Source organism: Aptenodytes patagonicus, chromosome 5 (genome assembly GCF_965638725.1).
Source record: "Aptenodytes patagonicus chromosome 5, bAptPat1.pri.cur, whole genome shotgun sequence".
Classification (NCBI taxonomy): Eukaryota; Metazoa; Chordata; class Aves; order Sphenisciformes; family Spheniscidae; genus Aptenodytes; species Aptenodytes patagonicus.
The window spans coordinates 37,675,152-37,687,969 of NC_134953.1; the positions used below are offsets into that span (position 1 = coordinate 37,675,152).

The 12,818-nt window shown below is 43.1% G+C and overlaps 1 protein-coding gene across 2 annotated transcripts in view; it reads left to right on the forward strand.

Moving 5' to 3' along the window:
- The window catches only part of TET1 (tet methylcytosine dioxygenase 1), an 83,986-nt gene that overhangs the window by 15,891 nt on the left and 55,277 nt on the right, over positions 1-12,818 (forward strand). For both annotated transcript variants that reach the window (XM_076339393.1, XM_076339394.1), the window contains 2 exons: positions 664-2,718; positions 10,013-10,063. In XM_076339393.1, coding sequence (XP_076195508.1) covers positions 787-2,718; positions 10,013-10,063 — 1,983 coding nt within the window. In that variant the 5' untranslated portion in view covers positions 664-786. The remainder of the gene's footprint in view (positions 1-663; positions 2,719-10,012; positions 10,064-12,818) is intronic.

Genomic DNA, 12,818 nt, shown 5'->3' on the forward strand with positions numbered 1-12,818 from the left:
GAATCAAGGCTTGCAATGTAATACAGTGCGCCAGTAGGTTATCCTGGGAGATAACACTGCGAAAGGCAATTCTTCCCTGGTCCAGTTCCCCTGTGAGTAACACCACAAGTTAGACATCTTCGGGGAGCTAGTTACTTTTCCCACTTTATCTGGAATTGTACCGTGGTGGGCAGTTGGTGGATGGTGAAAGAATGAGAGATGCCCTGGTGATGGTGTGTATGAGTGCACATGTGCAATAAACTCAGCTTTGTTCTTTTTTCCTGAATGTCCTTACTGTGATAGGTACACTGCTGAACATAAAGCTATGGATGTACACTTTACCTGTTCTTACTCAAGGGAAGGGGTGGTTAATGAACTGTTAATAAGATTGAGAAAATTCAAACTTCTTAGAACTGACATAAAACAGTAAGTATGTCATGTTGCCTGGTCATTTGAGCTCTGTTTGCTTCTTCATTTGTGTTATAGGCATTTAGGCAAGCTTTCCATTTTGCAGTATACGAATATTTTCAAAGCTTTTGTGTTAATTGAGCATAACATCCAATACCAGCATTTCTAATTCTACCTGTGTATTTTTAAATATTAAAAAATGGTCAGTTTAATATATGTGCACCCTTCATTAATTAGAATTATATTAATGCTATTTTATGTCTTTTTCTGTTTCAGAGTTAACGCTGTATCACCACAGAGAGCAGCAATGGGAGTATGCAGTTTTCTATTGAAAAGTTCTCTCAAGAGCTCATGATTTTTTTCCATCTCTCCTCTTAACATTTCTACTACTCCACAGACATGGCTCACCACGCAAGGCCTTCCAGATTAGTAAAAAAAGAAGAGTTAGGCAAAAGGAAAACTAACCAGGGCAAAAAGAAATCTACCCAAGTGAGAAAGAAAACCACAAAGACTTCCACAAAAGCTGTTAGTTCTGGAAAAGGCAAAAAGCCAGCGCAAGAAAAAGATGTTAAGAAAAAACAGCAAGAAAAGAAACCAATCATGAGCTCTTCAGGTAGACTTCTCAGGAGCAGTGTAACTAGAGCCTTGTCTGGAGCATCTTGGGTGAGTTTGGAGAAAGCTGACAATATCCTCTTTCATAACCAGGATTCTTTCAACATCAATGGCTTTACAATGTCTCTCCGTAACCGATCATTCTCCCGTAGATTGTCCCAAACTCCAACAATTGCAAAACCCAGGAAAGCTGCAGCACAAAAAAGGCTAGAAACAAAGGAAAAACATGAACAAGAAGCCCTGGCAGTAGTAGAAGAAAAAAACGTTGAAGCAGGTGAAAGAGTTTTGAAACAAGATTTAGCACAAAATGAGTTACCTCCTCTGCCTGTAGAAGATACTCCATGTAGTAGTGCAGGTGGAGGGCCTGCTACCACATGTGCCAGTCAAGACAAAGAGGTAGAAATACCTGAAACAAATGACTCCATTCCAAGCAGTCAGGTAACTGATGACGATACAGAAGCATCAGAGGTGAAATACAAGCATGAAGACCTGCCCTGTGAGCAGACACCCAGCGATCTCGATACGGGTAGTTCAGCTGAAGCATTTGTTGAAGGTGCTGCGCTTGTGCTTCCATCTTCTCCTTCTGACTCTGTAATCACCTCTGAATCAAATTCGAAGGTGTGTGCAGAGACTCCCTTCGATCTGGTGCCTAACAGTAAAGAACCTGACTCCAGTTCTGTCGATACCTCAGACCTTAGCTCAGCAGTACTGTTAGAGTCGGTCCCACTTGCCAAATCCCACATCGAGGCAGAGTTGGACCTGGTGCTACCTAGTGAAGAACAAAACTCTAATTCTGCGTCTATAGTTACCTCTGAGTTTAACTCACAAGAACGTTTATTAGAAGATGTACGCTCACTTGCAGAGTCCTGCTTGAAGGCAGGCTGGGATTTAGAGTCTGAGAATAAAGACGTTGGTTCAAATTCCAGCTCTGTAGCTGCCACTGAATCAAATTCACCCTTACGTTTTGAAGGTGCAAGCTCGCTTGCAGAATCCCATGTGAAACTGGTTGTGGATTTTGTACCCATTCACAAAGAACTTGACTCAAATTTGGATTTGAGCTGTACAAGAGAGAATTCAGAATCTGACTCAAAAAACATATTTACAGTATATGAACCAGTTTCCGATACCTCTTTAAACAATATTGAAGTGGAGGACATTGAACAGCTTGTTAAATGTATTGATGCAGAGACATTAATTTTGAATTCAGGTTATGTCCCCACTTTATCTCCAGATTTAGAAAAAAGTACAGTCGATAAAATCTCTGGTGAAAGCTCCAGACAATTCTCTGAAGGTTTTGTTTCAGAGTTGCCTTCAAGCACGGAAATCTCTGCTCTTGCCTCAGAAAAAGCCATAAATGCAGATTTGCCAGCTGACTCAAGACTGCAGCATAATGATTATTCATCACAGCTGGGAAGAGTTGGAATAAGCTTGAATTTGGTTCAGGACAACGTGAGCAACGGCACTGAAGCAGTTGAGGCCTCAGGGCCATCCTCTCTTAAAAATCCAGCTGGTGATTACCCTGTTCCATATTCATCTCTGCTCCCTATGCTAGAGAAAAAGAAACGAAGGCGCTGTGGAGTCTGTGAGCCCTGTCTGCGGAAAACAAATTGTGAAGAATGCAGCTGTTGCAGGAAACGCAAAACTAGTCACCGGATATGTAAAAAGAGAAAATGTGAAGAACTGAAAAAGCCACCACCGCCAATCACGCTACCTTTTGAGGTAAGCCAAAGAAGTCGCAAATTGAGTCACTCTTTTGAGGCACATCTTCAAATTCTGCAAAGGGAAATGCTGGTCATTGTACAGCTTTAGAGAGCTTAGCGTTACTGTTGGAGCTAACAGGTTGTATAGTAACTTTCTCTTGTCATCTATAGAGGTGTAGATTAAAGTGAGCTGGAGTCATTCTTGTTCCTGCTGTGTAAATGCGTAAGATCAGAGGTAAGTATGGCTTTAATTCTGTGTTCCAGATATTGGCATATTGGCCAAAACAATGAATTAATTGAGGACATGAAGAGATGAGAAAGATTTAAGTGCAAAATAGGGGAGGGGGTGGAATGAGGGTAGTCTTAGGAGACTGTAAATTATTGGGGAGAGGGTCTGTATTTCAAAATACTTAAGGTTAAAAAGCAAAGAAAGGCAGGCTGTTTGCTCTTTAATTCAGATAAAATAATTTGCTTGTGATGACAGATTTGGTGGAAATAAAGTTAAAAACTTCAGGATCAAATTGTAGCTGCATTTCCCCTTTCACATCTCTCTGCCTTTCTAATTGTCTATTCTTCTGTTTCTCTCATTTCATTTCTCCTGCCTGTCTCCCTTTGTCTTTTACCGCATCCCACATACATACTTTCTTTTTCTATGTTTCTTACCCATTTTTCTGATCCATCAGCCTTTTATAACCCAGGTCATTACTTTTGGAACAAAGAGGAGGGGAAAAGACAATCTGTATGCCCCTGTGATAACAACACTGACCTTCTGAGAGATATCAGTTCAAGATCAGGCTTTAAATCAGGTAAGTAGGGAGTTGAACATAGATTTCCCACATCCCAACTGAATTCCCTGACCTGTGAGCTGCAGAGTTAGCCTCTGCACCTCCACGTCCTGCTGGAAGCATTCTGCTTTGTATGATTCCATGGTACTTGAGCCACGGAGGGGTAGATGTTGTCTCGGTAGTTAAGTTGCTGGGATATTTGCCTTGGGATGTGGGAAACTGCGGTTCAAGTCTCTGCACCAGCTTGTACTCCAAGTGGAGCAGTTCACACTGGGGAGAATGCACCTGCAAAACCTTTCTCGATAGCAGTTTCATTAAAACGGCATGTTCTTACAGTGGGTAGAAATTCCTGTCAGCTGCGGAGATCTCGGGAGACCTCCTGTTTTCACTACTCTCTGTCCTGTGCTTACCAGGGCTTGCAGAGAAGTCTGTTCTGTTTTTAAGGTAGGCAAGCAGAAAGAAAAGTCCTGTAGCAGTGAGGGGATATGATATATTCCCCTTTGTGGGGGAAGTATATTTTAAGTTAAAATGTTTAGGGAAATAAGTTTAAACAGCTTGGCTCAGAGTTCATTCAAAAACATCTTTGTGTCTTAACTGATCCCAAGTGCTGTTTAAAAAAGAAAAAAAAAAGGGAGGGGAGGGACAGCTGTAATGTGACTTAAGATATATATTAAAACAATAAAGGTGATAGAGACTTACAATGACTTTTTACAGCAAAAGAGTAGTGACATTACGTCCTTTTGTATATTTAGTCAGTGGGATTGAAGAAGCTCATGGGAGAGAATTGGTGGAGTTGAGGTAGGAAGTGATCTAAAAGCCATGTTTTAAAAAGGGTTTTGGCAGGGTCGGTGAAAGGAAGCACTCCAGCTTTTCTGTCAACCTTTGTTTTCCAGGCTAAACATACTTCTTTTCTTGTTGCTCAGGCTGACCTTCTCCTTGCAGATTAACTTTGCCCCTTCACCTTTGTCCTCTTTGGGCACTCCTTTTGCTTTCTTTATGAGAGGTGCCTTGTTTTTATTCTTTTCTTTGGCAGCTTTTTTTTGGTGTGCTTTTATTTTATTAAACTGGTCGCATTTTGTACAATGCATTTAGAGCTGCACCAGAGGCCTTATTAATTTCTTGTTAAATTTCGTATGAAGCTTCAGAGTACTGCATGGAGGAAATGAAGTATTCCTGACATTTAAGAACATGTTGGGTACTTTCTTAGAAAGTTGTATTTGAACGAAACCTGGTGCCTTTTCAGATATTCCTAGAAGCAAGCCTTGCCTCACGTGTAATCTCTAGAAACCGTGCTCTGAGAAAATGAAAGAGGAAAGTATTTCTACAATGTAGATGTGTTATGAGAGCTCTTTAAAGATGTTGAGATACAGGGGGGAGGTGTTGGGGGATGGGAAACACTATATCACTTTGTTCAGCAGCTATCCTTTAGATAAGATTGTAGCACTCCGGAAGGGAATCCCATTGTGTTTTCCCAAACTGGTAGGACAGGGACTGCAACAGCTGGGACTTCTATGACAGTAATGTGTTTCAAATAGAGGGCAGCTGGGGAGAAAACAAAACTGTAGGTCTCTGTCCATGGTATAGAATGTGAACGTAATAATTAAGAGAAGTGGGGTTGGCTTCAGTGCATTCCTTGTTCGGAAGAGTCATGCATCTCTCTCTCATGTTGGTGGAATGTAAGCATTTTTTGGAGGTGATTCACTGGGAGGAGGGTGTGGGGGATAGACATGCTCTGCATGAGCATAGTTTAAACATTGGTGTTTTGCCTTAAAGGGAATTATCTCTTCTCTTTCTAACTAAACAATGCAAAAGTCACAATGAAGTCAATGGGAGCTCTGTACATTAAATGGCTGTAGGATAGCCAGTGCAGGGGTTGGCAGTCTATGCGTACTGTTTGGAAAAACAAAAAATGCTGTTTTTCCTTAAGAACTTATGTGGATTTACAGTTATAGGGAGTAAGGCCTGGCTGGTAGAAGCCGTGAATGTAGACTGAAGTGCATATTCCAACGCACATGCCCATGTGTGCACAAGCAGTCAACCCTCAGAGAGTATCGGTTGCATGTTTGGAGCTGATACTAGTTACGTTACTGTTATTTTCATTAATTCACACATAATCCAGATAAAGATTTGAAAACTATATTGGACTTAAATATCACTTAAAAATAACATCCACATAAACCTTCAGTGATACTTTACCTTGCTGAATGTAATGGGTTTTGCAGGGACGTGACATCGTGAAAGTCTGGATAAAGCATTGTGGGCTCTAGTTCACAGCCCCTGTGCATAGCAATATTGTTATATGTAATGCCCCTCTTCCTGAGGGATTCACGCCGTGGCTGCTTGGTTAGGAGCTGGTAAAGAAAAAAATTATAAAATATATAGGGGAAGAATTGTTTTGCTTGCTGAATTTTTTGAAAGAGCAGCCTGGCAAATAAAAAAATGTAGGCAAGCTTTGAAAAGAAGAGGAAAAAGGCTTTATAGTAGGTTACTGTCCCTCTCAGAATGAATGATGTGGGAACGCTTCACAGTGAAAAGAGGGTTTGACAAGTTTACGTACATGAGTGAGTGATCCTTCCCCATTTTTGTCTTGTCTTTCCAAGACTGCTGTTTTCTGAAATACTATAGCAAGGCTATTTCACAGCTATTTTCTACCAAAAAGCATATTTCGTTTCAAGAAGCGGTCTGCTTTGTTGCCATTGCATTGTCAGATGTGTTGAGGCTGTCTGGATGCGTTGCAGTGTGGGGCAAGGATTTCAGAGGCTTCAAAACCAGCACGTAGATAGGGAAGGTGGTCCATCATTTATTTTATTTTCTCCTTGGAAAAAGGAGTCCTGTTGTGCACAGGCGGGTGTTGCAGATGTAGCAGCACACGCTTGGGATGAAAATGCTGCCTTCTGGGTGCTTGCAGTCATTGATCGAGCTGACTGTGGTGCGTGGGAGTTGTACTTGGTGGTGTGCTGCGCTCTGGCTGGGTGGGCGGACTCGGATTTCACTTGGCTCCCAGCTGGCCAGCACTCTCCTGGGCATAGCCGTTGCCCTAGCCCTGGCCCAGGAGGGTGCCAAGCTGAGCGGCTCCAGTTACCGAGGTGAACTTGCAGGGTTTCATAACATGCCACCGGAGCTCCTCTTGCCCAAAAGTCCATAAACATATGGGGCTGCAGTAGAGCCAGTGTGCAATCAGTGGCTGTGGGGAGCCCTCATCTCCAAAGGCTGCTTTCTGCAAGGCTTGCCAAGGCGCCTACATTCTAGGGTCCTACCTGGGCAGGGAGCCCTCTTGGGCTGAAAGCATCTGGTGGGGAGAGCTTTAGTTCGTGTTAGGTAAGGGACCACTAATGGTTTAGTGGGTCCTGGAGTCAACAAACTGAAAAAAATCAGGTCACTGAGTGTAAGTTCACTGGGTTGACCAAGGTGTCTCGAGACGTCTTATTTAATAGCTGTAATCTGAGTAACATGAAATATTAAATAACAATAAGGGCTTGCTTGCTTGTGGGTTTTTAACATGCTGCTGAAAACCCAGACATATTTAGAGGATGCTGCAATTACAGTTGGTTGGGAACTTTCCAGTAAGCCATTCCTTGAATGGAAAATGCTGATTTAACAGAAAGCTTTCACAGCTACTATCTGTCCCAATGCAACTGTTTTTTGGGGAAAATTTCTCAAGGTTCCAAATGAAATTTCTGCTTAAAACGTAAAAAGGGGGAGAGAGTTATTAGAGCAGCTTGGTGGTCAGGGCATTTTGCCTGATGCAGAGCAGGGGCTTGAACTTTGGTCTCCCACATCCCATCTGTCTCCTCCTGAATTCTTGAAAGGTTTGCTCCGCTTTTGGAACACAACCAAATGTCGAAATCTCAAAAAAATAAAAGCAAAATGGAATTCTTGTTTTCTAGCCAGACCTAGTTATAATCAAGAAATTTAGACTTTGTGGTATTTATCTTACAATAGACTCCAGGAATATTTAAGCCAGTTAAATTTTAAAATGAGTGTGCATAAAAACCCTCCTCTTGAATACGATACTTGAGAGTTTTGTAAGGGGATAGCACATGGGCTAGAGGAGTTTGGTAACGTGTGGCAAAGATGGGCAAAGCTGTGTACAGCCTACTCCATGGATGCAGAATAGGGAGTTGGAGTAGTGCAGTTTACTCTTATTTTACACACACATGCTCCGTGGTGTGTAAAATAATTACAAGTCACTTTGCTGTTCTCTGTGATCCTGGGTGTGGACTATAATGCAGCCTAAATTACAGGCAAATAGGTTAGTTCAGGGTCTAGTTATTTTCAGAGGATGTGTTTAAAAAGTTGCCTCTTCACTGCTCCTTATTTTCTGTGCCAGTTCTTACAGCTTTTATGGAGAAATTTTTATTTGAAGAGGTTTCTTTCCTTCCTTGTGTATGAGGACCCATCCTAACAGGAGGGGAAGCTGCCTAACTAACAAGGAGACCTGAAACTACCGCTTAAGTGCTGTCCAGTGCATGCAACAAACTGGGGACTAAATGAGAATACTGGGTCTTAGGTTTCTAAGCAAACAAAATAAATTTTTTTTTTGTATTTTTTTTCTGGACCGTAAAGCATCTTAAGTAGCCAAAACTGCAAAGAAGAATCAGATCACCGAGTGTATGTACCTCTCGGTTTTATTAAGCTTAAAGACCCTTGCAGACTTGTGGTATCTTAGGAAAGCATTACAAATCTGTACTTTTATTTTACCTGATCCTAAATCCTATTTAATACAGTACTCTGGTGTAACAAATGAGGAGCTTAAATACAAGGTAGCATCAGACAACAAAAACGAGCAACAGCTTTCTCTTGCTTGATTGATACGCTGCAGAATGAGTTGTGTGTCCATGTCTGAGCATTTGCACTACTTAACTGATTGGCACCAATAACCTGACAGGAATTACACTTGTAATTTAGCAGTAGATACAGAAAACAGTTTTTAAATTGCAGTCCGTAGCTGCTGAAAAGATGTTCTTAAGAGTTTTTTCATGTGTAGTGCATAAATCCATGGCCAGATTTCTGGTTTAGATGTCAACTGCAAATTGTTTCAGTAAATGCTTCGGTGACTAGTAGTGTGTAAGATACGTTGTTACTTGTTTGTTGTCCAGGTAAGCAAGTGTCTGTGTGATACATTAGGACTTGGGGTAGTGCTGCGACCCCTCCATCCTTCCGTCTGGATGAATGTTTTAAGCAGGTGGAGATGTGGGAAAATAATTGCATTTCATGTTTATACGGTGGCCTGTTCACATCGTAATCTGTTTGCAGCAGATACGTTGTTAGGTGCTGTAGGAATAGATGAAGACAGAGCCTTATCTTGCAGCAGGGCTGTGTGGGTTGCACGCAGCAGGCTATGGTGGGCGGGCAGGGTCCGTGCGAGCCTGCTGGCTTTTGGGTCTGGTGGGTGCTGGGCTCCTGCTCCCAGGCAGAGCTTTTGGAGGGGGTTGGTGCCGTGCAGCGGTTCCCTTGGCTCGGGCCAGCCGTTGAAGGCAGGCCCTTGGCTGTGCACGGCAAGAAAGGTGCACCTTCCTCCAACTGAGCGGTCATTTGCACTCTTTCCAGCATGAGCCGGGGTGCGAGGGGAGCATTACCAGCAGAACCCCCCGGGCGCTCGGCCCTGCGCATGCTCCATGACCGCTGCCCCATGATGCATCCCCACCTCTGCCCCCGCGAGGCCTGGGGGGACCCTGTTGCTTGCACGGAGTCCAGCGCTTCACTGCCCAGTGCCCGCCTGCATGTGCACAGGCGCGCGCACACGTGCATGCCGGTGCACGCACGCGTGCATCTCTGCGTGTGCACGGAGGCATGCGTGCGGGTGCACGGGGGCTGTGTCCTCGCCTGACCCCACATGCAGCAGCCCTTGCAGAGCCGAAAGACCCCGGGACCGCTGCCCGGGTGGGTGCCCCCCACCCCCGCCGCCCGGGCCGTGCACGCGCCTGCGCGCGCGCGGGGCCGCGGGCGCGCGGCGGCGGCTCCGCATCCGCACGCGCGGCGACTCCGTGCCGCCTCTTGCGGGCGGCCGCTGCGGCGCCCGCACAGGAGACCCTTTGTTTGGGCAGGGCCGGCGCGAGCGCGGGAGGAGGCCGGGGGGGGCGCTGCGGCCCGCAGCCGCCCCATTGGCTGGGGCCGGCCCGCGGCTCCTCGCGCCGGCGGCGTGCCCGCCGGGCGGGCGCGCGCGCGGGGTGGGCGGGGGCGGCGCGCGCCGCGGAGCCGCACGAGGCTCGCGTCCGCGACGCCGCCTGGAGGAGGGCGCCGCTGCGGCAGGAAGCAAGATGGCCGCCTCGTGGGCGCCGCTGTGAGGAATGCGGGGCACCAGCGAGGCCGGCTCCAGGGGGGCGGCGGGGCCTCTCCCCTCGGCCGTCTCCGGCGTCGCCGTGTGTCGGGGTGGCGGTGGAGGGGCCGCGTAGAGCCTCCGTCAGCCCTCTAAAGTGCCGCATGTAAAGCATCCTGGGTATTTAAGAAATATTGCAGTTTGATAATAAAATCGGAGGTATCTGCCTTTGTGACCACAACTTATTCTGCAATTTGATGTTTTTTTAGGTTCTAACTGAAAACAAAAGACCTCAGAGGAGGAAGCAAAGAGTTTTAAAGGTAACCGACGATTGCTTTAATGTTTATCCCCTCCCATTTTAAGCAGCGTTTTCTTGTCATATAGATTAGGAAACCAAAGGGTTAATTTCTGGGAAGCGGCGCTTTCCAGCTATTCAGGAGATTAGCTAATTTTAAAAGCACAGAACATGTTCTTTTCTTCCTCTTTCTCTCCAGCATGTTGTATACATATTTGAATCTTTCTGCACAAGTCTGCAGACCAAAAAGTTCGCTTTCCATTGCATTGAAGGTTCACTTTAATTTCCTCTATTCCTAGTTTCATCCTTCCAAAGGTAACAGTTGAATGTTGGTGGGGTTTTTAGTATACAGATTTTATGGCATCTGAAATTTAATGCGAGAAGTCAATGTTATAACGCAAACCAAATTAACAGAAGTGGAAGTTTTATGCATACGTTGCTGTAGTTTTGATTTCCTTTTTTCTTTAAACTTTAGAACACCTCAAGTGAAACTGAAAATTCTGTAAACTTACAACAGCCTTCAGTTTCACGTGGTAACACGTTTCTTCAAGATTTTTAAAATAGCTATCTTTTGTGATAACAAAAGATTGGTGTTTCAAATGGAAATGTCTTAGTTTTTATAACAAAATACAGACTTACTACACTCATGGCTAATGTTTTTTAAAGTAACAGGTAGCACGTTGCTATTGCATCTTTCAGTTAGTCTTCAGAATCTTTTGAATAGAAGTAAGTCATTAATTCTGTTGTTTCAAACATGTTGGAGGATGGATGGTGCAAGTAAGATGGATGGTACGTGTAAGATGAAGCTAAGGAAAACATGGAAATATATATGTTGTTAAACTTACTTTGTAGAACTATTCTCTTATAGCAGCTAAATGTAAATAAGAGAATTTGGTATTGTTTCAGTACATTAAAATTTCAGAAGTTATTGGACATAATGGATTTGATAAATGCTGTGTGTCCGTAGTGTAATTTTATTTGAAAACATCCCAATTTCTTATCAGTTTTGTCTTCACTGTTACATGTTACAGAAACTTGGTTAAAGGAGTTACAATTTTGTAAGACACAGAAAAGTTAAAAGTTAAGATTAAGCAAGGAGCAAATAACCTTATTTGACTTGCAAGTATGTCCAACCTCAAGGGTGTCTGTCTCTTCATGTGGGAGTAGTTGTGCAAACCACCTCCCTGTATGCTAACAATAATTGTGATTGTACAAGACTAGCAAGTGCTCTTTTTCTTTCATTAAATAAATAAATCCATTAAAAAATTAGCATTTTTCATTAAGTGATGGACATGCTTTTAATTACTCATTTTAATTACTGCTGCTCTTGTAACATAGCGCATAGGTGTATTTAGAATGAACAAATGCTAAAGTTTTATGTTTTGTGCGGTTAAGTTGATAGTAGCGTGCAAAATAAGGACTGTTTGTAAATGAGTCATTCAGTTTTGTAACATGTAATTGGTATGACACCTGTCAAAGCGTGAAAAATCTTTTTTTTGGTGATAGGCAGATATGTTGTATTAGGGTCTGTCTACAGTAGGGGTTCATAGTGGGTCTTCAGATTTTTCTCTTTGAGTTCATTTTACCACTGTTTCTGATTTGGTGGCAGGGCAGGTTGCTATGTAATATGACGCTGTCATTCCTCTCCATTCCAAAAAGCCTTCTGAAGAGGTTTTTTTTCCTTGACTCTTAAACGGAAAAGTTTGTCTGTTTTTGTGTGTGCATAGTATCATATGTTAGTCATTGGACTTGTGTTTATTTCTGGTTTGACTTTTCCTTTGCTGAATTGATTCTGCAGTGTTTCCTCTTTGGTTTTAGGTACTGTTCTTTGTGTTTTCTAGTATTGGTCTTTGTTTTGTGGTGCTGAAGTGTATTTTGTAAGAGTTTATTCACTTGCATGCACCAACTAAGGCATGGTACCCCTGAAGGCATCTCATGAAACCTCTAGGTTGGGGTTGGTGGGGTTTTCCTTTGTTTTTTAGCGGGGAGGAGGGAGGTTGGTCATCTTAAGTTAGGTTTCATACCTCTGTCAGCTGCAGTAACCTTAGAAAAAGCGACATAATTTGCAGACTTCTTTACAAGGGCATTTTTAGAAATACGACGTTCTGGTGTATGACTCTAACCTGGCTTTTGTTATTGGTGGGACTGCCATGTGAGGTGGTATTGTTGTATCTATTGAATTATAACTTCAACCTTTAATTTAATGATCGGTAGTGATTGAGGGCATCTGACCAGTGACACTTTCAAAATTTTAACAGAATATTTCCTTCCCTCCCCCCCCTTTGTATTTTGCTTCAAATAGTATTGTAAACTTTCTTAGAGGAGGATTTGTAGTACTCTCTTCCAATAATACACGGAGTTAGTATTTCTCTAATCCTGCTAAGTTTTATAGATGTACATTTATTTACTTGGAGGGCTAGTGCTCTTTCTAATTGTGCTTCTTAGGACCAACATATTTATGAATTCTTCGGTACAGGGTGAAAGTAAGCAATGCTTTCCTGTTGAAAACAGGTTGGGCAGATACAAACATTAAGGCTAAAAGTGATACATACTATTATACTGTACCTTTCATTTACTATTTGTCATTTTCCACACTTGTGTTTTAGTGCTCCTTTCTGGTTATTGTAGGAGGAGTCATTTAGGAAATTCTTCTGTGCCACAAATACTGTATTAGGTTCTCCATGTTTATTTTGAAAGAACATCTGAAATATTCATCACTTCTAGCACGCAAATGCTCACTGAAGAAAGAGTCTTTGTGAGGTCATAGTAATGGATACTAA